Consider the following 24,912-nt stretch of genomic DNA (forward strand, 5'->3'; position numbering starts at 1 on the left):
TCTGAAATGAGTGGCTCTCTTTGCCTGAGTTTTGTAATCATGTTTCTGTCTTGGCCAAAGGGAAAGAGGAGGGGGGAAGCTTTGGAGACCCCAGAACAGGAGGTCTCAAGAGACCAGCCCTCTTCCTCGGCCTTGGACACAAGCAGGGGAACAGTTTCACGCCTGCCCTCTCTGTTTTGCTTTCTACTTTCTAATACGTACACACCCCAAAAAATGAGAGTCTCATTTCGGCAAGCAGCTCAGAGAGCAGAGGGAGCAAGCCGTAGGTGGGGAGCAGCTGCTCTTCGAGGCAGCGGGGGGCCCCGATGTGGGCAAATTTTGTGCCTTTCCCCACAGATAACATCCTCTCGCTTCATCTGGCGGGTTTCTTCCCCTCTCTCGGCGATGGCGAGATCCCTTCTTGGGAGAGCAGGACACCAGACATGGCGCCGAGCTTTTCCCATTCAGAGCTCGCCTCTCCCCAAGGCGAGCAACTCTTCAGGAATGGCTTGCCTGCCCCAGTTGCCCCCCGAAGTCTCCGCTAGCCCCACATCCAGCTGTCAAAGCCCACGTCATTGCCCCATCAGAAATGGGGGGTTTTCCCAGCCCTGCGGCAGTTCCGGTTCTTTTGCCGCCCCTCGGCCCGTTTGCTTCGGGAGCAGCGTGTTTGCATGTTGAGTGTGTTATATCTGTAAGGGGAGGGAAGGCGGAGCGCTTGAGTCCTTGTACATATATATATTCTGCCCGGATGTTGCCGTTTTATTTGGTTTGGAGCGTGTCGTGAAACCTCTGCCCCTTCCCCGAAGAAGCAAAACCACCGCCTGGGGTGAAGGGTCTTGTTCAGAGTAGAATCGTCGATAATCTGCTTTTCAAAATCTCTGCGTCTACGGAGCATCGTGTTTTATTTTTGCGAAATTAACCGAAGTTTGATTCCCCACTCTACTTCCTTTCCCTGGCGACCTGGCTGTGAGGTGCAAAGACTTCCTTTGTGGCCAGTTGGAGGTGTGGGGCCGGTGGTCCTTTCATGGCCAAAGGGCCCCCCCCCCCCCCGGTCTCAGGTGGCCTGGGAGAAAGCGATGGGCGAGGTGTAATGGGGTGTGTGGAGGCTGTCAGGTCCAGGACTTGGGCAGGGGGGATTCCCTCTTGTCTAAAATCAGCATCTTCAGGAGGGAAATGGCAGAGCAGTTTATTAGTTGCCTCTGCCCCCAAAACGAATACTCCAATCCGTCTCCTGCCTCTCCAGAGGCAACCTGGTGCCTTGCAGCTGTTTTCCAAACAGACTACAACTCCCATCATCCGTAGCTAGCAGGACCAGTGGTCAGGGACGATGGGAGTTGTAGTCCAACCACAGCCAGGGACCGACCCAAGTTTGAGAAACTCCGGACCGGAGCCTCGGTCATTTGTAAATTATGCGGGCGATTTCCGGAGGGAAGTTTCTTAATCGATAGGTGCAGGTGTACATGTTTTTAGCAACAGCGTTCCCTCCTGGCTCTTAAGTACGATGAACTTCTTACAAGTTTGTTTCTTCTGATGTACAGGAACCGTGGTTTGTCTTTTTCTTTTTTAAGCCCCTGCAAACTTAAAAAAGAAAGAAAAGTTCATGGTTTTCTTTTTTAAGCCTGCAAACTTAAAAAAAAAGTTAAAATGGGAAAAAGGGTGTGTTGTAATTATGCTTTTAAAATATCAAAAATGTAAATAAACCCGAATTTTGCAAGAATCAAAACTTTCCCGTGTGGAGTCTTCTTGGCTATGCCTATGGTCCAAACACCTGCAAGGGAAACCAGGGCTGGATTTGGGTTTGATGAGGCCCTAAGCTACTGAAGGTAACAAGGCCCTTTCTATGTCCAGCTGTCCTTTATCAACAACAAATCGTCGCTCTTTTTTGTGTTGAATATATGCTATATCGTAATTTATGGACCTAACAGGTATCTAAACCCATTTGCACATAATGAAATTGGAGATTACACAACACAAAACACTGTTGCTGCATGTAGGTTTTATTCTATTTGTTTTTTATATTTTGGAAATGTACATCCAGGTTGTTTTTTTCCCCTTTAATTTTTTTTGCGTGCCCCCAAGAGAGAGGGGCCCTAAGCTAGAGCGTCTTTGGCTTATACATAAATCTGGCATAAAAAGAAAGAAAGAAAGAAAGAAAATTATATTTTGGAAATGTCCATCCAGGTTGCTTTTTCCCCTTTAATTTTTTGCTTAGCTTATACGTAAATCCGAGACTGGCATAAATAAACAGAAAGATAGATAGATTATATTTTGGAAATGTACATCCAGGTTGTTTTTCCCCCTTTTAATTTTTAGTGGGCTTGGGGGCCCTAAGCTAGAGCTTGTTTAGCCTATAGGTAAATCCGACACTGGCATAAATAGATAGATATTAAGATAGATAGATTATATTTTGGAAATGTACATCCAGGGTTTTTCCCCCCTTTAATTTTTTTGGGGGGCCCCCAAGAGACGGGCCCTAAACTAGAGCTTGTTTAGCTTATTCCTAAATCTGGCAGGGCATCCCTGCCTCTATACTATATATTTTTTAAAAAAATAATATTTATTAGAGTTTAAAAATACAACAAAGAAGAAAAAAGAAGAAACAACAACAAAAATATCAAGAAAAACAAAAACCATCAAAAAACGAAAAAGAAAATACAGAAAAATAGAATAAACCTTATTAACTTCATTGGCTTGTTTCTTTGACCTCCTCCCGCCTCCCTTTTTTGTATTCTGCTTCGATTAATTATTTCAGCAAATCCTTTCCATCTTTCCCAAATTATTAACCAATGATTTATCTTAGCATAATATGATTTTACTTTCCCTCATTTCCTTCGACAATCTATTTAACTTAAGTTCTTTATAGTATTTATACAAAAGTCACATAGTTTCTTTCCAGACTCCTTCTAAACTTCCTCAATTTTGCTATATTTTTGTAAATAAGCCTTGAATTTCTTCCAATCTTCTTCCACCAACTCTTCTTCCTGGTCCCGGATTCTGCCCGTCATTTCGGCCATTTCCATAAAGTCCATCACCTTCATCTGCCACTCTTCCCGGGTGGGTAGATCTCGTGCCTTCCAATATTCCTGCCTCTATGCTATAACCTCCTTCCCTTCGAAACCTTATGAATGAGGCGCCGCTTCCTTATGAATGGGGCTGCGCGCGCAACTTCCCCTCTTCCCTCCCTCCCTCGGAATGGAAGGCGGCGGCGGGTGGGCGCGGCTCCGGCGGTCTCCACGGCAACCTCGCTCGGCGGCCGCCGTCGCGAGCGCCGCCCCCTTTTTCAGCAGCCGCCGCGCTTGACGGCCGCCCGGGGCCTAGCCAGCCATTCGGAGGCGCCGCTCGAGTCGCCGCCGCCGCCATGGAGATGCCGCCGCCGCTGCCGCCGCCGCCGGAAGGTGAGCGTGTGTGTCCCCCCCTTGGGGGGTTGGGGTGGGGGTCACGTGAGGGGTCTCCCTCTCAGGCACTCTGCGTATGCTCAGGAGCCCGGTTGGGGCAGGACCACGAGGAGCCCCCCCCCATTTCCCGACCCCCCCTCGCCTCTTCTTGTGAGAGACCCCGAGGGGGGGGGAGAGGGGAAATAAAGGGGGGGTCCCCTCCTTTAGCCACTCCCCCTACTCAGAGTAGACCCCCCAAGAAAATAACTGAACCCCCCCAGGACAATCCCCCCTCCCCTTCCCCCGAACTTGCATGTCAGTAGGTCTACTCTTGAGTAGGGGGGACAGAACAGAGAGGGGTGGGGGAAAATATATCTCTAAAATCCGTTAAATTAAATGTTCTGTAGAAGGAACTGAGAGGGAGGGACGAAATAATAAAAATAGAACAAGTTAAGGGGGTGAGATCGAATGCCTGCTCCGAGTAGGAGGCTGACCGTGGGGGGGGGGGGGGAGAAGAAAAACGAAATGAAGTCAATATCAAATTAAATCAAATTAATAAAAGGAGACAACGCAGTAAAAAGAAAAAGAAAAGGATCGAAATCTTGCGCTTGGATGGGTGGGCGGCAAGGGGAAGTAGCCTTTGGCAGGGGCCTACAGGTACATTGGGGTCACAGCGAGGGAGAATCAAAGGCCAGCCCCATATCTGCCTACCTACCTATTTGTTGATAGCCCTTATCTATCTATCTATCTATCTATCTATCTATTGATAGCCCCATCTCTCTCTCTCTCTCTCTCTCTCTCATCTATCTATCTATCTATCTATCTATCAATTGATAGCCCCATATCTCTCTCTCTCTCTCTCTCTCTCATCTATTTATCTATCTATCAATTGATAGCCCCATATCTCTCTCTCTCTCATCTATCTATCTATCTATCTATTGATAGCCCCATCTCTCTCTCTCTCATCTATTTATCTATCTATTGATAGCCTCATATCTATCTATCTATCTATCTATCTATCTATCTATCATCTATTGATAGTCCCATCTCTCTCTCTCTCTCATCTATATCTATCTATCTATCTATCTATCTATCTATCTATCTATAGCCCCATATCTATCTATCTACAGTGGTACCTTGGTTTACGAACTTAATCCATTCTGGAATTCCGTTCTTAAACCAAAACTGTTCTTCCACCAAGACGTTTTTTCCCATAGCAGCGGAGGACTCAATTTACACTCAGCAGGAAGCAGAACATGTTCTGCTTCCAAGGCAAAGCTCACAAACCAAACTCCTACTTCCGGGTTTGCAGTGTTCTTAATCCAAGTTGTTCATAAACTAAGCTGTTCTTAAACCAAGGCACCACCGTAGATAGATATGGGGCTATCAGTAACATTTTGGAAGGTGTTATTGCGCGGTTGCAGGAAGGCTCCTGAGGCAATTGTGCTAGTTTGCTCCCTGTCACCCAGCAAAGAGCTGAAAGTCAGGACCTTTTCTTTGACACAAGCCTTGACTGGTCCCCCCCCCCCCAATTTCCTTCCCACCCCCTGCAACTCCAGACCAGGAGCTCCGCAATGTCATTGACAAGCTGGCTCAGTTTGTGGCGCGGAACGGCCCCGAATTTGAGAAGATGACGATGGAGAAGCAGAAGGAGAACCCCAAGTTCTCTTTCCTCTTCGGGGGCGACTTCTATGGCTACTACAAGTACAAGCTGGCCCTGGAACAGCAGCAGCGTGAGTTTGGGGGGCCGGGGGGTCACTAGCGGGAGACTTTTTAGTAGCCACAACTCTGTAGAACATTTCGAAATATCAGTATGGCGCGTATCAGTTTTTGAAGGGTGCCAGGTACACGTCCTGTCATTTGGCACTGGGTGGAGAGAGAGGCTTCACAAGAATCTTTGGTTCTCTCCCGACCTTTTTTTGGGAAAGAATTTCCCTCCCTTCCCTTTGAAACCCCCCTTGCAAATTCTGGCCGGCCCTCCGTTTGGCTTGGGATCGGCCAACCTTTGCCGATGCAAATGTGAGTTTTGCTGCAGGGTCTCACAACACGGCTCATCGCGTAGCAGTGGAGTTGTTTTGCCACCTTTTTTTTTTTTTAAAAAAGGGTTGGGACTGACCTTGAAAGCCCTAAATGGCCTCAAAGGCCCAGTAGACCTGAAGGAGCATCTCCACCCCCATCGTTCAGCCCGGACACCGGGGTCCATCTCCCGAGGGCCTTCTGGCGGTTCCCTCCCTGCGAGAAGCGAGGTTACAGGAAACCAGGCAGAGGGCCTTCTTGGTGGTGGCCCCCTCCCATCAGATGTCAAGGAAATAACAACTACCTGACTTTTAGAAGGCATCTGAAGGCAGCCCTGTTTAGGGAAGCTTTTTAATCGCATTATTATTATTATTATTATTATTATTATTATTATTATTATTATTATTTCTGTTGGGAGTGCCCAGAGTGGGCAGGGTATAAATAAATTACTATTATTATTATTATTATTATTATTATTATTATTGGAAGGGGCACCCACAGCCCACGCAACACTCCCAGGTTGGCGCAGGGTTTAGAACTGTTGACTCGAGTGACTAGCCTTTCGCCTTGACGGGCTCCTATCTCCCTCCCCTCCCTTTCAGTGCTGTGCAAGCAGAGCCAAGATCTGGAGCCCGCCCCACAGATCCAGCCCCTGCCCCAGCCCGCCCTGGCCACGGCGGCCGCCCCCATCGCCACGCTGCAGGGCACCCCCTCCATGGAGGAGCTGATCCAGCAGAGCCTGTGGAACCTCCAGCAGCAGGAGCAGCACCTCCTGGCTCTGAGACAGGTGAGGGCAGGCGGGTGGAGATGCAAGCAAGCAAGGGCTCTTGGCTCAATATATATACGTATTCTTCTTCTGTTTTGTTTTCTACATGAGTACTATTTCTCGTTTCTTCTTTTTTTTTTGCATTTTATCTTACTCTGCGCACTTCCATTTTTGTATTTTTTCTTTAAATTTCTATTTGGTTTGTTTTTTAAAAATATAAAATTATATAAAAGTCAATTCAAAGTCAACTCCCCTCCAGGGGTCCCAATGTCAGCATTTACAGCTGCATACCAGTCCATTAAGGGACGCGGTAGCCCTCAAGGGGCAGCAAGGTGCCCGGGCCTCGCTCGGGGGTGGGGGGGCTCTCTCGCCACCCAGCTCGTGCCTTCAAGACCCTTGTCACTCCCCCCACCCCCAGGAGCAGATCACTTCCGCCATCGCGCTGGCCGTGGAACAGCAGATGCAGAAGGTCCTGGAGGAGACCCAGCTGGACATGAACGAGTTTGACAACTTGCTCCAGCCCATCATCGACACCTGCACCAAAGACGCCATCTCGGTAGGCGGGGCTCGGGGGTGTGTGATTGCATTCTGGTGTCGTGGGGGGCTGCCCCCAAAAGGCGTCGAAGGCCACATGTCGTAGCACTCTGCCCCAGAGGGTGCGCTCTTGGGTCCAGCTGTGGATTCTCCCTAAAAACCAGTGCCGGATTTACGTATAAGCTAAGCAAGCTCTGGCTTAGGGCCCCACTCTCTTGCGGGCCCCAAAAAAATGTAAAGGAAAAAAAACAACAACTGAATGTACATTTCCAAAATATTATCTATCTATCTATCTATCTATCATGTATTTATCTATCTATCTGTCTCTCCTCTATCAATTAATCTCTCTCTCTCCCTCTCTCTCTCTCTCTCTCCCACCCACGCATCTATCTATGCCAGTGCCAGATTTACGTATCAGCTAAGCAAGTTCTAGCTTAGGGTCCCACTCTCTTGGGGGCCCTAAAAAATGTAAAGGGGAAAAAACCCTCAATGTACATTTCCAAAATATTATCTATCTCTCAATCTCTCATGTATCAGTCCTCTCTCTCTCTCATCTATCTATCTATGCCAGTGGCGGATTTACGTATAAGCTAAACAAGCTCTAGCTTAGGGCCCCACTCTGTTGGGTCCCCCAAAAAATTAAAGGAAAAAAACAACTGGACATACATTTCCAAAATATTATCTTTCTATCTATCTATCTATCTATCTATCTATCTATCTATATCATCCCTCTCTCTTTCTCTCTCCCTCTCTCTCTCTCTCTCTCATCTATCTATGCCAGTGGCGGCTTTACGTATAAGCTAAGCAAGCTCTAGCTTAGGGCCACACTCTCTTGGGGGCCCCCCAAAAATTAAAGGGAAAATAAAATAAGGGAATATAAAATGAAAAACCTAACCTCTCCCCAGAGGCATTGGGAATCTCGCTTCTTGACTTTGTGAGGCACTTTCTCCCCATGGCTCTTGGCCCCCAGAGACATTGCTGCCCCGGGAACCTCCCTTCTTGACTTTGTGGGGCACTTTCTCCCCTTGGCTGCCTCTGACTCTTCCCTTTTGTGATCCTCAGGCCGGCAAGAACTGGATGTTCAGCAATGCCAAGTCCCCGCAGCACTGCGAGCTGATGGCCGGGCACCTGCGCAACCGCATCACCGCCGAGGGGGCGCATTTCGAGTTGCGCCTCCACTTGATCTACCTGATCAACGACGTCCTCCACCACTGGTGAGATCCTGCCTCTACTGGGTCTGCTGGGCCATTTAGGGCTTTCAAGGTCAGCACCAACACTTTGAATTGTGCTTGGAAATGTCCTGGGAGCCAATGTAGAATCATAGAATCATAGAGTTGGAAGAGACCACAAGGGCCATCGGGTCCAACCCCCTGCCAAGCAGGAAACACCATCAGAGCACTCCTGACATATGGTTGTCAAGCCTCTGCTTAAAGACCTCCAAAGAAGGAGACTCCACCACACTCCTTGGCAGCAAATTCCACTGTCGAACAGCTCTTACTGTCAGGAAGTTCTTCCTAATGTTTAGGTGGAATCTTCTTTCTTGTAGTTTCGATCCATTGCTCCGTGTCTGCTTCTCTGGAGCAGCAGAAAACAACCTTTCTCCCTCCTCTATGTGACATCCTTTTATATATTTGAACATGGCTATCATATCACCCCTTAACCTCCTCTTCTCCAGGCTAAACATGCCCAGCTCCCTTAGCCGTTCCTCATAAGGCACCGTTTCCAGGCCTTTGACCATTTTGGTTGCCCTCCTCTGGACACGTTCCAGTTTGTCAGTGTCCTTCTTGAACTGTGGCGCCCAGAATGTAGGTCTTTCAGGTCCAGGGTTACATGGTCCCAGCAGCCACTCCCAGTCCCCAGTCCGGCTGCCGCATTCTGGATTAGTTGCAGTTTCCGGGTCACCTTCAAAGGTAGCCCCACAGGGGGTGCATGGCAGTAGTCCAAGCGGGAGATAACCAGAGATATCTGCAGGCAAGGTGGAGCCAGTCTCTTTCCTGCTGCTCCGGAGGGCAGGATCCCAAACCCCCAGAGGGCAACAAACTGAACCTCTGGCCGAACTTTCTGAAGCTCCCCTTCTTCCTCCCTCTTCTCCCTCCCTTCCCAGCCAGCGGAAGCAACAGCGGGACCTCCTGGCCGCCTTGCAGAAAGTGGTGGTCCCCATCTACTGCACCAGCTTCCTGGCCGTGGAGGAGGACAAGCAGCAGAAGATTGCCCGGGTGAGCCGCCCTGGCCTGGCCTCAGGGGTGCCCAGGGCCCTGCCTGGAGCCCCAGAGCCCAATAACAGCCCCTCTCTCCCTCTTGGTTTCCCACAGCTCCTTCAGCTGTGGGAGAAGAACGGCTACTTCGACGAGGCCATCATTCAGCAGCTCCAGAGCCCGGCCCTCGGACTGGGCCAGTACCAGGTGAGGGAGGGGAGCAGGAGGAGGCCGAGCGGGTGGCGGCAAGAGCAAACGGCCAGGTCTTCCCCCAAAATGACTCCCTTCTTCAGGAAGAGATTTTAGAGAATAATAATAATTTATTATTTCTTCCCCAGCCACTCTGGGCAGCTTCCAACAAAAGATTAAAAATACAGTAATTCACCAAATATTGAAAGCTTCCCTAAACAGGGCTGCCTTCAGCTGTCTTCTAAAAGTCAGATACAGTGGTACCTCTGGATACGAACGGGATCTGCTTGGCTTTCAATTTGAACTTAGCCTGATCTTTTTATTCCCCTTCCTTCCCTCCCCCTTTTTATGAAGATTACCCGCTCTGGGATCCCACAGCTAATTTCTCCCCTGGTCTCCTCGCTGGCCCCAAACAGGACTAATTTAGCCAACTAGCCCTGGTGATCATCTAATGTTTACTGGATGGATTTCCCCCCCTAAATTGATTTTTGAATTTATTGTTAATCACATTTCATACTGTATTTTATGCTGTGTTTTGTTGTATCAGTTAAGTGTTTTAAATTTGTTGTTGGCCGGCCTGAGCCCGGTTTTCTGAACCGGGAAGGGCGGGGTATAAATAAAAATTCATTATTATTTTTTATTATTCTCTGTCCTCCCCCCCCCCCCGCTCTCTATGCAAATGCCACCCCCTTCCGCGTGGTCCCTGCAGGCCACCCTGATCATGGAGTATGGCAGCGTGGTCCAGCCGGTCCAAGTGGCCTTCCAGCAACAGATCCAGACCCTCAAAACGCAGCACGAGGAGTTTGTCAGCAGCCTCAGCCAGCAGCAGCAGCAGCAACAACAGCAGCAACAGCAGCCGCCGCAACTGCAGATCCCACCTCCGGAAAGCGAAGTGAAGGCCACCCCCGCCCCCCCTCCGCCAGCCGCCCCCATCACCCCCACAGGTAATGTTGGGGTCCCCCTTCGTGGTGGGGGTGTTCCCTGTCCTCTTTCTGAGCCACAACCCCCCCAGGAGCTTGGCTCTCACGTCCGCCTTTGTTTCAGACGAAGGGAAGCCGCAGCTGCCGCTGCCGGACTCCGCCGAGTACGAGGCCACGGGGGCCGGGGCCACCGACCCAGCCACGCCTGGACCCCGGGGGCCCGGCCCCCACGACCACATCCCCCCCAACAAGCCGCCCTGGTTCGAGCAGCCGCACCCGGTCACCCCCTGGGCGCAGCAGCAGGTACTATGGGCGGGCAGCGGGAGGGGAGGGCTTGGGTGGGGCCTTGGTAATAATGATAATAATTTTATTATTTATATCGTGCCCATCTGGGTTTCCCCAGCCACTCTGGGTGGCTCCCAATAGAATATTAAAAACAGGATAAAACATCAAATATTGAAAACTTCCCTAAACAGGGCTGCCTTCAGATGTCTTCTAAAAGTCAGGTAGTTGTTGATTTCCTTGGCATCTGATGGGAGGGTGCCACCACCGAGAAGGCCCTCTGCCTGGTTCCCTCTAACCTCGCTTCTCGCAGGGAGGGAACCGCCAGAAGGCCCTCGGGAGGAGGACCCCGGTGTCCGGGGTGGGGTGGAGACGCTCCTTCAGGGATACTGGACCTTTGAGGCCATTTAGGGCTTTCAAGGTCAGCACCAACCCTTTGAATTGTGCTTGGAAACATCTTGGGAGCCAATGTAGGTCTTTCAGGACTGGTTTCCTATGGTCTGCACTCCCAGTCCCCAGTCTGGCAGCCACATTCTGGATTAGTTGCAGTTTCCGGGTCACCTTCCAAGGGAGCCCCAAGGAGAGCGCATGGCTGTAGTCCAAGCGGGAGACAACCAGAGCATGCACCACTCTGGCCAGACAATCTGAGCGCAGGGAGGGTCTTATTCCTCCTGCCCGCCCGCTAACCAAGGCCTTTTGTCTCCTGCAGCCGCCTGAGCAGCCCCCCTTCCCCCACCATCAGGGCCCCCCGCACTGCCCCCCCTGGAACAGCAACCATGAGGGGATGTGGAGCGAGCAGCGGGAGCCCGGCTGGAGCAACCAGCGCGATGCCCCTTGGAACAGCCAGCCGGAACCCGCCTGGAACAGCCAGTTTGAGGCGCCCTGGAACAGCCAGCATGAGCAGCCGCCCTGGGGAGGGGGCCAGAGGGAGCCGCCCTTCCGCATGCAGAGGCCCCCCCACTTCCGGGGGCCCTTCCCGCCCCACCAGCAGCACCCCCAGTTCAACCAGCCGCCCCACCCGCACAACTTCAACCGCTTCCCCCCGCGATTCATGCAGGACGACTTCCCGCCGCGCCACCCCTTCGAGCGGCCCCCTTACCCGCACCGCTTCGACTACCCCCAAGGCGACTTCCCCCAGGGTGAGTGGAGGGGGGGGCAGAAGGCTGGCTGGGAGGGGCTAAGGCAGGGGGTCCGGGAGCAAGGGGGTCATTCGCTAGGCCTGGGCGATAATCTGGTTTTCGCGTTGATGATATATCAGCCGCTAAACATCACGATACAGTGGTACCTTTGTTTTCGAACATACTTGGTTCCGAAAGACCGTTCCAGTTCCGAAATGTCCAAAAACAGAAGTGTTTACTTCTGGGAAAACTCTGTTCGGAAGCTGCGCTTTGGCACATTTGACTTCCGAAAAGCATTCTAAAACCGAAGCGTTTGCTTCTGGGTTTACAGCGTTCCAGTTCTGAAACATTTCAGAGACCGCCGTACCGCTGTACACTAATATATTGCAGTGTTTGAAATGAGGATGGAGCTATAGACGACATGATTCGCGATGTATTTCCAAGCCAAAAATTGCGAAATGACATGTCACACAGTATGAACCTCAAAGCAGTTTTGAACGATAATACTGATATGTCGCCCAGCCCTGGTCCTTGTCCAGTTGAAAGAAGTTTTGCTCAGGGGAGGTTAATTCCCGTGGGACCCTCTGATCCGAAACCACCGCTGCCTTATGGGATATCTTCAGGAGGAGAAAAGGCTAAGACAGGCTTCCTCAACATTGGCCCTCCATATGTTTTGAGACTACAGTTCCCGTCATCCCTGACCACTGGTCCTGCTAGCTAGGGATCATGGGAGTTGTAGGTCAAAAACATCTGGAGGGCCGAGGTTGAGGAAGCCTGGGCTAAGGCATGGGTAGGCAAACTAAGGCAGGCTGGATCCGGCCCAATCGCCTGCGGACGGTCTGGGAATCAGCGTGTTTTTACATGAGTAGAATGTGTCCTTTTATTGAAAATGCATCTCTGGGTTATTTGTGGGGCATAGGAATTCGTTCATTTTTTCTTCCAAAATATAGTCCAGCCCCCCACAAGGTCTGAGGGACAGTGGACTGGCCCTCTGCTGGAAAAGTTTGCAGACCCCTGGGCTAAGGGGTAAACCCTGCACAAATCCAACGCGGAGTCCCTAAGGCGGTTGGATGGCGCCGTGTCTGCCTCCTTCTGCCAAGCTGGTGCCAAACTTCCTTCCTTTGGACCCCCGTCAGCGAGGCGGGGGGGTGCATTGTCATCTGGGCAGTCCAGGACCCCCAGAGGCACTGCCCAGGCTTACACCCCAAGGAGCTCGCTCCAACGCATTGTCCCGTGCTCAGATCCTGCAGCTACTCGGGCCGTTCTGAAGCTTCTCCTTCCTTCCTTTGCAGAGATTGGGCCCCCGCACCACCACCCGGGCCACCGCATGCCGCACCCGGGGATCAGCGAGCACCCTCCCTGGGGGGGCCCCCAGCACCCTGACTTTGGGCCCCCGCCCCACGGGTTCAACGGGCAGCCGCCCCACATGCGCCGGCAGGGGCCCCCGCACGTCAACCACGACGACCCCAGCCTCGTGCCCAACGTCCCCTACTTCGACCTCCCCGCCGGACTGATGGCCCCCCTGGTCAAAGTAAGTGGCCTGAGGGGGGAGCTGCCCCCCAAAACTCCAGAAGGGCAGGAAGAGGCCTCTCCCGACCCCCGTGGCCTCTCCTTCGTGGCCCCAGGGGTGCTGGGAATTATTTTCCCGCTGGACTGTGTGCCATGACGGCTCCTCTCCCCTCCTAGCTGGAGGACCATGACTACAAGCCCCTGGACCCCAAGGATATCCGCCTGCCGCCCCCCATGCCCCCCAGCGAGAGGCTCCTGGCAGCCGTGGAAGCTTTCTACAGCCCCCCTTCACACGACCGGCCAAGAAACAGGTGAGGGGCGAGACCCAGAAAGGGCTCCTTTGGCTGGCTTGTTTTTTTGCTTTGACTGGGCCAGAGACAGCGAAAATGGTGATAAAATTGTTCATGCCTGCAATAGCGGCGGCAAGGTTTTTTTATATATGAGCAGAAGTGGAAGGAAGCAGCAATCGCCAGGAAAGAAGAATGGATTAACAAACTGGTGGATTGAGCCAAAATGGCAAAATTAACTGCTAGTTAAGAGACTCGAAAGATGACTTTCTGACTTCTGTTTAGGGACATTTTTAATGTTTGATGTTTTATCGTGTTTTTAGTATTCTGTTGGGAGCCGCCCAGAGTGGCTGGGGAAACCCAGCTGGATGGGTGGGGTATAAATAATAAATTATCATTATTTTATATTATTTTATTCTTCAGTGTAAGATGGATTTATGCCTTGAGCAACAGAAGAACGATAATACGTTATTTTCAGTTTTTCATTTTATACTTTGTGTAACGTTAGAAACAAATGGGCAGTTTGGGGAGTGGAGACATAACATCTTATCGAGTGATATAGGATGAGAAAAATAAGAACAGTAACCTATGATGATGATGGTGATGGGTTGTTGTTTTTTATTATGTCTTTTGTGGTTTTAATATCTTGATTTTATTCTGCCAACCGCCCAGAGACCCTCCAAGTATAGGGCCCTATATAAATTCAATAAATAATAAGTAATACATTACATGAAAACCTAATGATATATTTTTTTTAATGCCCCCCTTTTTCCTACAGCGAGGGTTGGGAGCAGAATGGTCTGTACGAGTTCTTCCGGGCGAAGATGAGGGCCCGGCGGCGCAAGGGGCAGGAGAAGAGGAACAGGTGGGCACGGGGCTCCGGGGAGCGTGCAGAGTGCCGTCAGCAGGGGGAGTGGGGAGGTGCAGAGGGACCCCCTCCCTGTATCCAAACCGAGTACAGCCATCACCTGGAGGGTAGGGGATCCTGCCCCCTGGACTGGGGGGCCTCCTGGCTCGGCTGATGTCCAGCAGCCGCAGGGCCAGCCGAGGTTCCTGGGCGCTTTGGCTGCAGGAGTCCAGGGCGATTGCACAGTACCACTATACGCCCTCCTTTTTCTCCCCTGCCCAGCGGCCCCTCGCCATCCCGCAGTAGCCGGTCCAAGAGCCGTGGCCGCTCCTCTTCGCGCTCCAACTCGAGGTCGTCCAAGTCCTCCGGCTCCTACTCCCGATCCCGGTCGAGATCCTGCTCCCGGTCGCGGTCCTACTCTCGCTCCCAGTCCAGGTGAGGAGGAAGGGCAGGGCAGGAGGGCCTGGGTCTCGCTCGCTGGTGTGGGCAGGTTGGCAAGACTGGGGGCGGGCTGCGGACGTTGCCTTTCTGGCTGGCTGGCTGGCTTCTTCAGCCCACTTGAAGCTTTTTGGGGAAGGAACTGGTCGTTTTTCACGACGTGCGGCTAGCCGGTGGAACTCACTTCCACAAGATGCCACAGCAGCCGAGAATGAATGAATATTTGCACCAGCTGTCGGCCATAGCAATAAAACAACAATACGATATACAAAGAATAGAAATAAAAAGTCAATTATATAAAATACATTTTAGAGCTTTGAATCAATGGTTAAGTGGTGGACCTTATTCTGATTGCCCCAGCTAAAAATCTTGCCACCTTTGCTGTCACCTGCTCATCTTGATCTGCCAAGAGAAAGGACTCTGTGGCAGCGGCTGAGCGACCCGGAATGGATGATAAAAGAGGGGTGATAATCTCATTCCTCAATTCTTTATCAAGAGCGCAAGCCAGAAGGGCGTGCGCCACCGATTCAGGACTGCCGTCTCCACAGGGACGTTTTTCGTGTGGCATCTGTTGGCATCGTCGCTCAAGACCAGCCGAGGGCAAGACATTCAATCTCACGAGAGTCAAAGCACGTCTGTAATTTGGAATTGCTCGGTTATGCAAAGAGGGTGCCAGAGAGTCAAAATGGGAAGGTGGAAAATAGTCATACCATGGGCAAAAGTTCCTTATTGTGGCCAAGCTGTTCTGACGCTCGAGATCATTTAGGCACTGACAAATTAGATGGTTTGCTTTACTAAAACCCAAAGTGAGTAGCTGTCGTCGTGATAAAACACAAGAGTGAAGTTTTCGATAGACAATTTTAGGGCTGTCTCTTCCCGAGAGAAAGAGGGCCTGACTTTGCTTCTTCCCCCGTCTGTCTTCCCAGGAGCAGAAGCGGCTCTCGGTCCTCTCAGAGCCGCTCTCGGTCCAGGTCCCGGTCGAAATCCTACTCCCCTGGAAGGCGGCACCGGTCCCGATCCCGCAGCCAGACACCTCCGTAAGATTTGACTCTGCACTGCAAAGGTGTTTGGGGGGGGGAAGGATTGGGGTCGAGGGATCGACACGATAATCCTCACTTCTCCTCGGTTTCTTCTGCCCCGTCTGTAGCTCCTCGGCCGGATTGGGATCCAGTTCGGGGCCCCCCATCCCTGAATCGAGACTAGGAGAGGAGAACAAGGGGCACCAGATGCTGGTGAAGATGGGTAAGGCAGCCTGGTGCCCGATGGCTCTGTCCGTCAGGGGTGGGGTCCATCTAGGGGGCCTGTTCCACTCCTCCGGTGGTTAGAGGGTGTCCGGCTAGGAGGACTTGGGTTCAAATTCCCACTCGGACCGGATTTGGGCGGCTCCAAGGCTGGTCGTTGACTCCCTGCCCTAATGCCTACCTTGCAGGCTCGTTGTGAGGGTCATATGGGGAAAGGGAGAACTGTGTAGGCCACCCCTGGGAGGAAAGGGGGGTGGAGATACAAAGGTCCTAATAATGTGGAATTAAAAGCCTTCCAGAGGAATCGCCTTCTCTCTGGGGCAGCTCAGTCGGTAAGAGCACAGGGCTCTTAATCTCAGGGTTGGGGGTTCGAGTCCCACATTGAGTGAAACATTCCTGCATTGCCAGGGATTGGACTGAATGTCCGACTCTACAATTCTGTGGGTCTGTCTGCCAACGTAGAGCGTTTGAGGGCTGGGCAGAGAGCTGCAACCTGCCAGCCACAGCTGGGGCCAGTCGCTGCTGTGGCGCCTGGGTCCAGCTTTCAGGTTTGGGGGCACCTGATTGGCTGCCACCGGGTCAGGACCCTTTGGGTCCGATTCTGCTGCTGCTGCTGGGCTCCTCCGCCATGGGGTCAGAGGTTTCCGGAGAGAGGTGCTTTGACGCCACCTCTCCCCCTCCTCCTGCCAACTGCCTGCTTTTCCCTTTCCCCAGGGTGGAGCGGATCTGGGGGGCTGGGGGCCAAGGAGCAGGGGATCCAGGACCCCATTAAAGGCGGCGACATCCGAGACAAGTGGGACCAGTACAAGGGTGTGGGGGTGGCCCTGGACGACCCCTACGAGAACTACCGGAGGAACAAGAGCTACTCCTTCATTGCCCGCATGAAGGCCAGGGATGAAAGTAAGTGGGCAAGCCGTGGGTCTGACCCCTGGCTGCGGGGGGGGGGGGGGAGGAAGCCCCTCGTTCCATTTCTGGTTCGCTTTCAATCTGTACGACGGCATTACTGCACCCTTGCCGGTGGGCTGCCAGCAACCACCTGGCGAGGACGGCGAGACCCCGTCTCCCCGAGACGCTAAGGCAGAAGTGCTTCCATGAGCCTTGGGGCAAACGTGTGGGGAGCCGGCAGGCTGCTAGGCCCAAGGGCTTTAGCCAAACCCCTCCCTTTGGCATGAGGAAAGCTAGAAAGGGGGAAGGGTCTCTTGAGGTTGCCAGGCCAGTGCAAAGGAGGGCAGGAACTGGGGCAACCTCTCGTTCAGGTGGGAGTCTGCGTGGGGGCACCTAACACTACCCACCTCCCTGATGGCTGCAGGAAGGTCCTGCTTCCTCTGTCATTTCATTAAGTATGGCATGCAAACCCCCCTCCCGCTAGCCCAGGACCGTGGGCTTCTGCTGCCCCCTGCATCCCGCCTGACCCTTCTTTTTTCCTCCCAAAGCTTAACGCCGCTCAGAGCCAAGGGAGCCCAGCCGGTCGTCCATCAGCATCCGAGCCCCAGCCTGGCCATGTGAATTGAGGCTCTCTACTGTACCTCTTGACCGCCACCCCCCCTGCCCCAGACGACCCCCCCCCCAACTTCTGCCCGTCAGGATACAGAGGGCTAGCCTTCTCCCAAGAGTGTCTTTCCAGGAGGCTTTGCGAGAAGAGAAATTATTTGGGCCTTTTCTATTTTTGTACATACCTTTCAGGCAAGATTGAAAAGGAGTCGGGTAGGCCGATTCTTCCATAGTGTCACCCCCACGCCCCTTGCCCAACCCGCCTGTTTCAAAACACGAAGCCGCCCTCCTTTCCTGCCCAAACGCCCCAAGAGGGGGGTGTCTGAAGACCACCAGCACCCCGAGGGGAGTCACAGCCCCCTCCCTGTACAGTAGACCCCTTTCACAACCGCCCGCCCCCAACATGGTGATGTAGCGGCTGTTGAAGATCGACTTCTGTACCTGTGAAACTTCTCGGCCGCCTCTCGGGTTGCTCCGAGTCAGCTACCCGCCTTGTTCTTACTGTTGCCTTCCAATAAAGAAAGTTTTTTCCCCTCCCTCTATACAGATTGTGCGATTTATTTGGGTGGGGAGGCCTGTCTCCACATTCATCCATGTATAGGTGGTTCAAGTGATGAATTTTGCACACTCAAAACATAGCAGGGTGTCCTCTCATCTCCCTCCCCAATTAGATCTCCGCTGAGGTTTCTATTCAGTGCTCTGGGTTGAAGCTGTATGGTCCTGGGGGGGCTGTGCAGGAGGGGCAATGGCCTCCCCCCCCCCTCTCTTCCGTGATTTGTAGGGCCTCTGCTTTTCTCGTTCCGAAAGAGCCCAGCTCTTCATTCTGGTAAAAGTGCTGGCTGGTTTTTGGGACCCGAGCGGTTTCTTTCTCGTTCCAGAGGGCCAGTTCTGACGCTCCTCCCGCGCGCTTTTCAAAAGGCAGCTTGCCCTTGGCGCTCCAGTTCTCGCACAGCTTGCTCCACCGTCAGAGGCGGGGGCTTGTGGCGCTCGATGTACTGCAAAGGGACAAAGCAGGTTGAGACCCACAGGGATTTAAAGTACAGGTTAAAATACAACTTAAAATGCAGCCTCATTTTAAAAGTCAAAACCATAAGGGGAGGGAAACAGAAGGGTCAGACTGAGTCCAAACCAAAGGCCAGGCGGAACAGCTCTGTCTTGCAGGATCTGTGCAAAGATGTCAAGTCCCGCAGGGCCCTGGTCTCTTGGGACAGAGCGTTCTACCAAGTCGGGGCCAGAACTGAAAAGGCCCTGGCCCTAGTTGTGACCAATCTAATGACCTTGCGACCTGGGACCTCCAAAATATTGTCGTTTGTGGACCTTAAGGTCCTCCGCGGGGCATACCAGGAGAAGGGGTCCCGTAGGACTGCATCTCCCACCCTCAGCCAGCACGGCCACTGTGGTCCCAAACGCCTGCCGGGTGCCAGGCTGGCCACAGCTGCCCTGAGGAGGAGGGCCTGTGAGTGAGCGGGTGGTAGGTAAAGGTACCCCTGCCCGTACGGGCCAGTTGTGTCCGACTCTAGGGTTGTGCGCTCATCTCGCTTAAGAGGCCGGGGGCCAGCGCTGTCCGGAGACACTTCCGGGTCATGTGGCCAGCGTGACGAAGCTGCTCTGGCAAGCCAGCACCAGCGCAGCACACGGAAACGCCGTTTACCTTCCCGCTATAAAGCGGTACCTATTTATCTACTGCTAGGTGGGCAGGAGCTGGGACCGAAAGACGGGAGCTCACCCCGCCGCGGGGATTTGAACCGCCAACCATGCGATCGGCAAGCCCTAGGCACTGAGGTTTTACCCACAGCGCCACCCGCGACCCACCCGTGTTACCTCCTTGGCTTCTTCCAGGGTGTGGTAGTGGAAGCCCCTCTGTTCCTCCAGGGACGCCACCCAGGAGGCGTGGAGCTGGCGGGCGGCGTCTGCAAACTGCCGGATGAGCAGCACGTTCTGCTTCAGCAGCTCGTTCAGGGCGAAGACGGCCGGGCTGTAGGTGGTCAGCGCTGCGGGAGGGAGAATGGGAGGTGGGTGTGGGGAGGAAAAGAGGCCTGGCAGGGCTAAGGGCTCCCTGGGTCCCCAGACTCAGGTCTAGGGCGGCCTTTGCTCAGGCCCCATAGGGAAGGGACCTCTCTTCTGGACCCCCAGCACTTTCTCTCAAGGGGGACAGAGGCAACGGCGTCGAGCGGCAGCAATGGCTGCCTGGGGTTTCAGAGCCAGAGGTCTCTGCCGCCCGTTCCTGCGCCCTTCTGTATGCCACGCAGCTGAGGTGCAGGCAAAGGCTGGGTTCAGCTGGCGCTTGGTTCAAGGATCGAGGGAGGAGAGGGGTACCTTCCAGCGTCTCCAAGCTCACGACGTGGCTGGCGATGGGCGGGGTCTCCAGAAGGCTCCCGGCTTCTCCAAGAGCTGCAGGAGCGTCACCTGGAGGAGGGGAAGGAGGAGACGCTCTTGGGAGACCGGCAGGCGCACCTGAGGCACCTGGGCCAGGCCTAGAAGGGCGTCGGAGCTTTGCACGGATCTCGCCCAGCCTCAGCCGGGAGCAGCTTACCTTGCAGCCAGCAATAGGCCAGAGAGGAGCGGCCTGTCTGTACGGCAGCATCCTTCATGAGGATCCTCACTGGCAGGCAGGTGGTCCTGGCGCCCCCTGGAGGGCAGGTGAGAGAGGACGAGGCAGGATGCTCAGAAGGCGCCCCGGCACCTGAGGGGTCCCTGGAGGAGGGTTGCTCCCTGGATGCTGCCAAGGACTCAAAGTCCTCCGAATACTCTGCGCTGGTGGGATTCTCTTCTTCCTCCTCCTCGTCTTCCTCCTCGGGATGGGAGCTCCCAGCAGAAGTGCTGTTTAGCCGCTCGGAAATCTCAGTGTCTCCTGGATCATCGTCTTCCTCCGTCTCCTCCTCCTCCTCCTCCTCCTCCTCCTCCTCCTCCTCCTCCTCCTCCAGGGAAGCAGCTACTCTCCTGGGGGGGCTCTGGGCTTTGAAGGGGCTTTGGCTGACGGCAGCAAAGGGGGAGGCTCCCAGCTCCTCCTTTGACTCCATAGGCATCGCAGGTGCCTAGAAAGGACGTCTTTCTGTGAGTATAATGTGAGACACGGAGGTGACGAGGGTCTCTGAAGCACAGCACCCCCCCCCCAAACCGCCAACCTTGGAATGGCAAACTCCATGCTAGCAACTCGAGCCACAACCCACCCCTCTGCTCCACGCTCATCTCCAAGCTAGTCTATTGCAGCTCCAGCAAATGAGTTTTCCCTGAAAAGGAAGAGGAGCTCAGTTCCATCAGGGCTGACTTCTGCTCCCCCGGGCAAGTTTTTTTTTGGGGGGGCGCCTCTATTTGCCTTTGCATAGGAGGAAAATGGGCATGTTTGGCTCTTTTAGTCTTTTCTGAAAGGTTACGTTGTCTTTACATTTTTCTAAGTTGCATTTTTTCTTTCGTAATTTGGGTGTTGGTTTTTTGAGCCCCCTCGCGGTGGACCTCTTTTGGCCAGAAGCTGGCAGAGGGGGGAAAAACCTGGCAATAATAATAATAATAATAATAATAATAATAATAATAATAATAGTTATTAAGGCTCTTGGTTGTAGTTTCCTCGCAATGCTCACACCACCAGAAATGAACAAACGTGGCAAACGTTTGGCTCCTGCTGAGGACGGGGTGAAATAACAACAATATTAATAATAATTTATGACTTATACTACGCCCATCTGGCCGGAACTCCCCAGCCGCTCTGGGCGGCTCCCAACATAATTAAAAGCACAATAAAACATCAGACATTGAAAACTTCCCTAAACTCACCTCTCCTGACACTTCGGTCTGGCTGGCTGCAGCAGGGGCCAAGTCGTCCAGGCTCAACACGTTCACTCTGAAATCTGCAGCAAGGAACGAGACGGACGTTCAGCGGCAGGGAGAGAGTCTCTCTCCACCTCCCAGGGTCCAGGGGCTGCCCCCCTTTTTCCTGCAATTCCCCACAGGAAGTGTATGACCTCGGAGGCTGCTCTTCTCACCTCAGCAGCTTCCATAGCCCAGCTGAAGGTTCGTTTGCCAGCCAAGGAGTGCCCAGGCCAGGGCAAGGACCCAGGTCACCTCATTCTCACCCTCGACCAGCCCCCCTCGAGCGGATTCTGCCCACAGAGCTCCCTCTACTTGCTTCCTGCTCCCTTTCAACTTGGCTCTCCCTTTGTCAGAGACACGCATTCCTCTCCTGGCGCATCTGTCACACAGGTCCCCTCAGAGGTGACTCACCGCTGCTGCTGCTGGAGTCGTCGTCGCTGGGCCCGCCGCCCGCCGCTAAGAAGAGCTCGTCGAGGGACCGCACCACGCTTCGCTCAGAGAGAGACGCCTCCCTCGGGGGCACGGAGCTCGCGTCGGGGGAAGAGGAGCCTGCGGGGGTCGAGGAACGAAGTGCTCCCCTGCTCAGCCGTGCCGGGGGGTGCTTGCCGGGTGGCGAAGGACTCCTGGGCGTGGGCCTCTTCAGGAAAGTTTTCCCGGGCAAAGGAGACCTCGGGCGGGAAGAAGGTGGGGTTGGGGGGGACCGGATCCATTTCTTAAGAAAGAATGGGGGAGGGAAAGGGTACGTCACTGCGGCTCTGAGCATTCCCAAACAATCACTACCACCACCACCACCTCCTGCAGCTGAATGGAACCCACCACAGATGCTGTCCTTTGCAGAGGCCAAGTTGGCCTCTGGTCTTCTTGCCATCAGCCCCAATCTGAGCAAGAGCAGGATCTGCTCTTCTCATCTGAGTTGGGATCTGGAGACGCCAACAGCTGAGGGGCCACTGTCTCGCGGGCCAGAGCAGAGGGCCAAGCGGCAAGTTGCTGAGTGCCCACCACCCTGCCTTTTCCACAAACACTTTTTCAGACAGAAGCACTGTTGGGGAAGTGTTGGGGTTCAAAGCCCAATAATAATAATAATAATAATAATAATAATAATAATAATAATTTATTATTTGTACCCCGCCCATCTGGCTGGGTTTCCCCAGCCACTCTGGGCGGCTTCCATAGAAACCAAAAATACACTAAAATATCACACATTAAAAACTTCCCTGAACAGGGCTGCCTTAAGATGTCTTCTGAATGTCAGGTAGTTGTTTATCACTTTGACATCTGGTGGGAGGGCGTTCCACAGGGCGGGCGCCACTACCAAGAAGGCCCTCTGCCTGGTTCCCTGTAGCTTTGCTTCTCGCAATGAGGGAACCACCAGAAGGCCTTCGGCGCTGGACCTCAGCGTCCGGGCAGAACGATGGGGGTGGAGACGCTCCTTCAGGTATACTGGACCGAGACCGTTTAGGGCTTTCAAGGTCAACACCAGCACTTTGAATTGTGCTCGGAAACATCCTGGGAGCCAATGTAGGTCTTTCAAGACCAGTGTTATGTGGTCTCGGCAGCCGCCCCCAGTCACCAGTCTAGCTGCCGCCCAACACACTGTGGGCTCAGCCTGGACGGCCAATAAAACCCAGACTGCCATTGTCAGTAAAACAGGACCTTACAGCAGTGCTGTGAAGCCTAGGCATGCCCCCCAAATTACCTTCCTGGCCAGCAGGTCCTCCTGCTCCCCTAATTCCTTGGGAGGGGCCTGCCTGCGTCCCTCTGTGCCACCCTGGCTGCTGCCACGGATGGGGGCCGCGGTCTCCTTCAGCCCTGTGGCTTTTCCCAGGCCCCCTTGTCCTCCCGGCCTTGGCTCAGGGCTGCGGCTGAAGTCGCTCAGGGAAATCTCCTCGTCCGTCGTGGGCGCTTGGCCGACGTCCCGCCTGGCCTTCCGGCTGTGGAACTTGCTCTCAATCTGCGCCAGCTTCCTGAGGACGGCGCTTGACCTCTCCCCTCTGGAGGCAGCGGCAAAGCCCGTCCTTGTGGCAGGACTGGGCCTTGCCTGCTGGGTGTCCAGGGCCACCTCCTGCGGTTTCTGCTTGACAAACCGGCGGCGGGGTCCAGTCTGCGGCGGTGTTGGGGTCTCTGCCAAGCTGGCCCCCTCCAGCTCCCTCCTTCCCAGGTCAGAGAGGTCGCTCAGGTCACTGGCCATGTGGACGGCAGACAGGCCAGGGCTTTTGCTGGGCTCCAAGGCTGCCAATCTGTTCCTGGGAGCCCCGTCCAGCTCCTCCTGCAGGGAGAAGGACGGAGGGTTAAGAGGTGTCATATTAGGAAGATGGTTGGGGGGACGACAGGAGAGCCAGGGTGGCATAGTGGTTAGCGTCAAACTAGGACCTGGGACAAGAGGGTTTCAAATTCCCACTTGGCCACGATGCTCAATGGGTGACCTTTGGGGCCAGACACTGGCTCTCAGGTGTAGTGGTTAAGAGCGGTGGACTCGTAATCTGGGGAAGCAGGTTCGGGTCTCTGCTCCTCCACATGCAGCTGGTGGGTGACCTTGGGCCAGTCATACTTCTCTGAAGTCTCTCAGCCCCACTCCCCTCACAGAGTGTTTGTTGTGGGGGAGGAAGGGAAAGGAGAATGTGAGCCACTTTGAGACTCCTTAGGGTAGTGATAAAGCGGGATATCAAATCCAAACTCTTCTCAGCCTAATCAAGCTCTTTTTTCCTCTTTAGGCTGGGTTATAAATGCAATAAATAAAAAGTGAGTAAGAGGGTTCACCTGGGTAAGTCTGCCACCTGTCCTGTATAATACAAGACTGCCCCATATTTCATCCTGTTTTGATATAGTTTGGTCCTGTATTTCAGGTTTCTCTCTCTCTGCCAAGTTAGCGATCCTCTCTCAATGCATATGTTTGAATGGTTGAAACGTCATGTATTTAAGTTCTAGGTAGCCAAGCACAGACAGATTTACAAATTCATGTGTGTATGTTTACATGTGTTACAAATTCCAGAGGGGCCATCCTGCTGGGCTGCAAGAGACTGGAATGGATTACTCTGAAGTCGCTTCAACACCAGATGGAAAGAAAAATAAAAATCGCTCCACCCCACCCTGTCCTGTATTTTGCCAGAACAAAGGTGGCAACCCTACCTGGGTGTGTCTTTATCATCACTACTGATTTGAACTCCTTTCTCTGAGGCTTCCTTGCAATTAAAATACACACGCAAAAGAATTACGCATATAGAGTTTTTGAAACAATTGCATGTGGAATTCTGTGCTTTAACTACAGCCACGCTTTCAAAGCCATGGCAGTGTATCTCCTCCAGGATCCATGGGAGAGGATAGTCTCCTGCAGGTCCCTAAAAGCTGCATTTGCAAGAAACGAGGTTTATGATTTAAAACGTTTATGTTTTTATATATGTTGGAAGCTGCCCAAGAGTGGGTAGGGGAACTCAGTCACATGGACGGGCTACAAATAATAATAGTTATTGTATATTACATATTATTATTGTCATTATTATTATTTTATTATATATTATTATACATATATTATTATTATTGCTGCTCTCCATGCAGGGCGCAGAGTAGCGACGCCTAACAGGATGAGCGCGCTCTTCACATGCTCAGGGACACCCTCCACCCTCGGAAACCCCTTGGGGTGGCGCGCGTGACGTCACGCAGCCGGTCCCTCTGACGTCGCACTAACGACGCATGACGTCACGGCGACAGAACCTTCATTTTAAAAAACCAAACCCTTTACCCTCCCAGTGAGGCGCCTCCCCGTCAGCTGGGCCTGAGCCCGGGCGAGCGCCGCGCTCCTGCCCTCCGCCCTCCGCACCGCCATGGCCGCCGCCGCCGGAAGACCCTTTCCCCGTCGCCCGCAGCCCGTCGCCTAGCAACCGCCCCGACGTGGCAATATCCTCCACCCGGATTGGCCCGGAGT

At 53.3% G+C, this 24,912-nt stretch overlaps 2 protein-coding genes across 5 annotated transcripts; one reads left to right on the forward strand and one right to left on the reverse strand.

The window, feature by feature from the left end:
• The first annotated feature begins 3,268 nt into the window (after window positions 1-3,268).
• CHERP (calcium homeostasis endoplasmic reticulum protein) lies at window positions 3,269-17,728 on the forward strand. The gene is made up of 18 exons (XM_053372405.1): window positions 3,269-3,374; window positions 4,913-5,086; window positions 5,972-6,156; window positions 6,554-6,691; window positions 7,732-7,883; window positions 8,774-8,885; window positions 8,982-9,071; window positions 9,763-9,997; window positions 10,098-10,276; window positions 10,965-11,394; window positions 12,666-12,904; window positions 13,060-13,193; window positions 13,948-14,034; window positions 14,299-14,451; window positions 15,381-15,491; window positions 15,602-15,696; window positions 16,410-16,595; window positions 17,129-17,728. Exons 1-18 carry the CDS (start codon window positions 3,338-3,340, stop codon window positions 17,131-17,133), a joined length of 2,742 nt encoding a protein of 913 aa, XP_053228380.1. The 5' UTR covers window positions 3,269-3,337; the 3' UTR covers window positions 17,134-17,728.
• Window positions 17,729-24,862, reverse strand: C18H19orf44 (chromosome 18 C19orf44 homolog). 4 transcript variants are annotated; one of them, XM_053372407.1, is made up of 9 exons: window positions 24,730-24,860; window positions 22,690-23,259; window positions 21,405-21,705; window positions 20,958-21,031; window positions 20,123-20,221; window positions 19,720-20,086; window positions 19,503-19,592; window positions 19,008-19,177; window positions 17,729-18,181 (listed from the first exon to the last, which is right to left on the reverse strand). In XM_053372407.1, the coding sequence occupies exons 1-9, from the start codon at window positions 24,811-24,813 to the stop codon at window positions 18,098-18,100; spliced, it is 1,839 nt and encodes a 612-aa protein (XP_053228382.1). In that variant the 5' UTR covers window positions 24,814-24,860; the 3' UTR covers window positions 17,729-18,097. The 4 variants fall into 4 exon arrangements, with proteins under 4 accessions (XP_053228382.1, XP_053228381.1, XP_053228385.1 ...); XM_053372406.1 differs by having other exon boundaries at window positions 19,720-20,221; window positions 24,730-24,861; XM_053372410.1 differs by having other exon boundaries at window positions 19,720-20,221; window positions 24,723-24,813.
• Between the last annotated feature and the right edge of the window lie 50 nt (window positions 24,863-24,912).

The sequence above is a fragment of the Podarcis raffonei genome, chromosome 18 (genome assembly GCF_027172205.1).
Source record: "Podarcis raffonei isolate rPodRaf1 chromosome 18, rPodRaf1.pri, whole genome shotgun sequence".
Classification (NCBI taxonomy): Eukaryota; Metazoa; Chordata; class Lepidosauria; order Squamata; family Lacertidae; genus Podarcis; species Podarcis raffonei.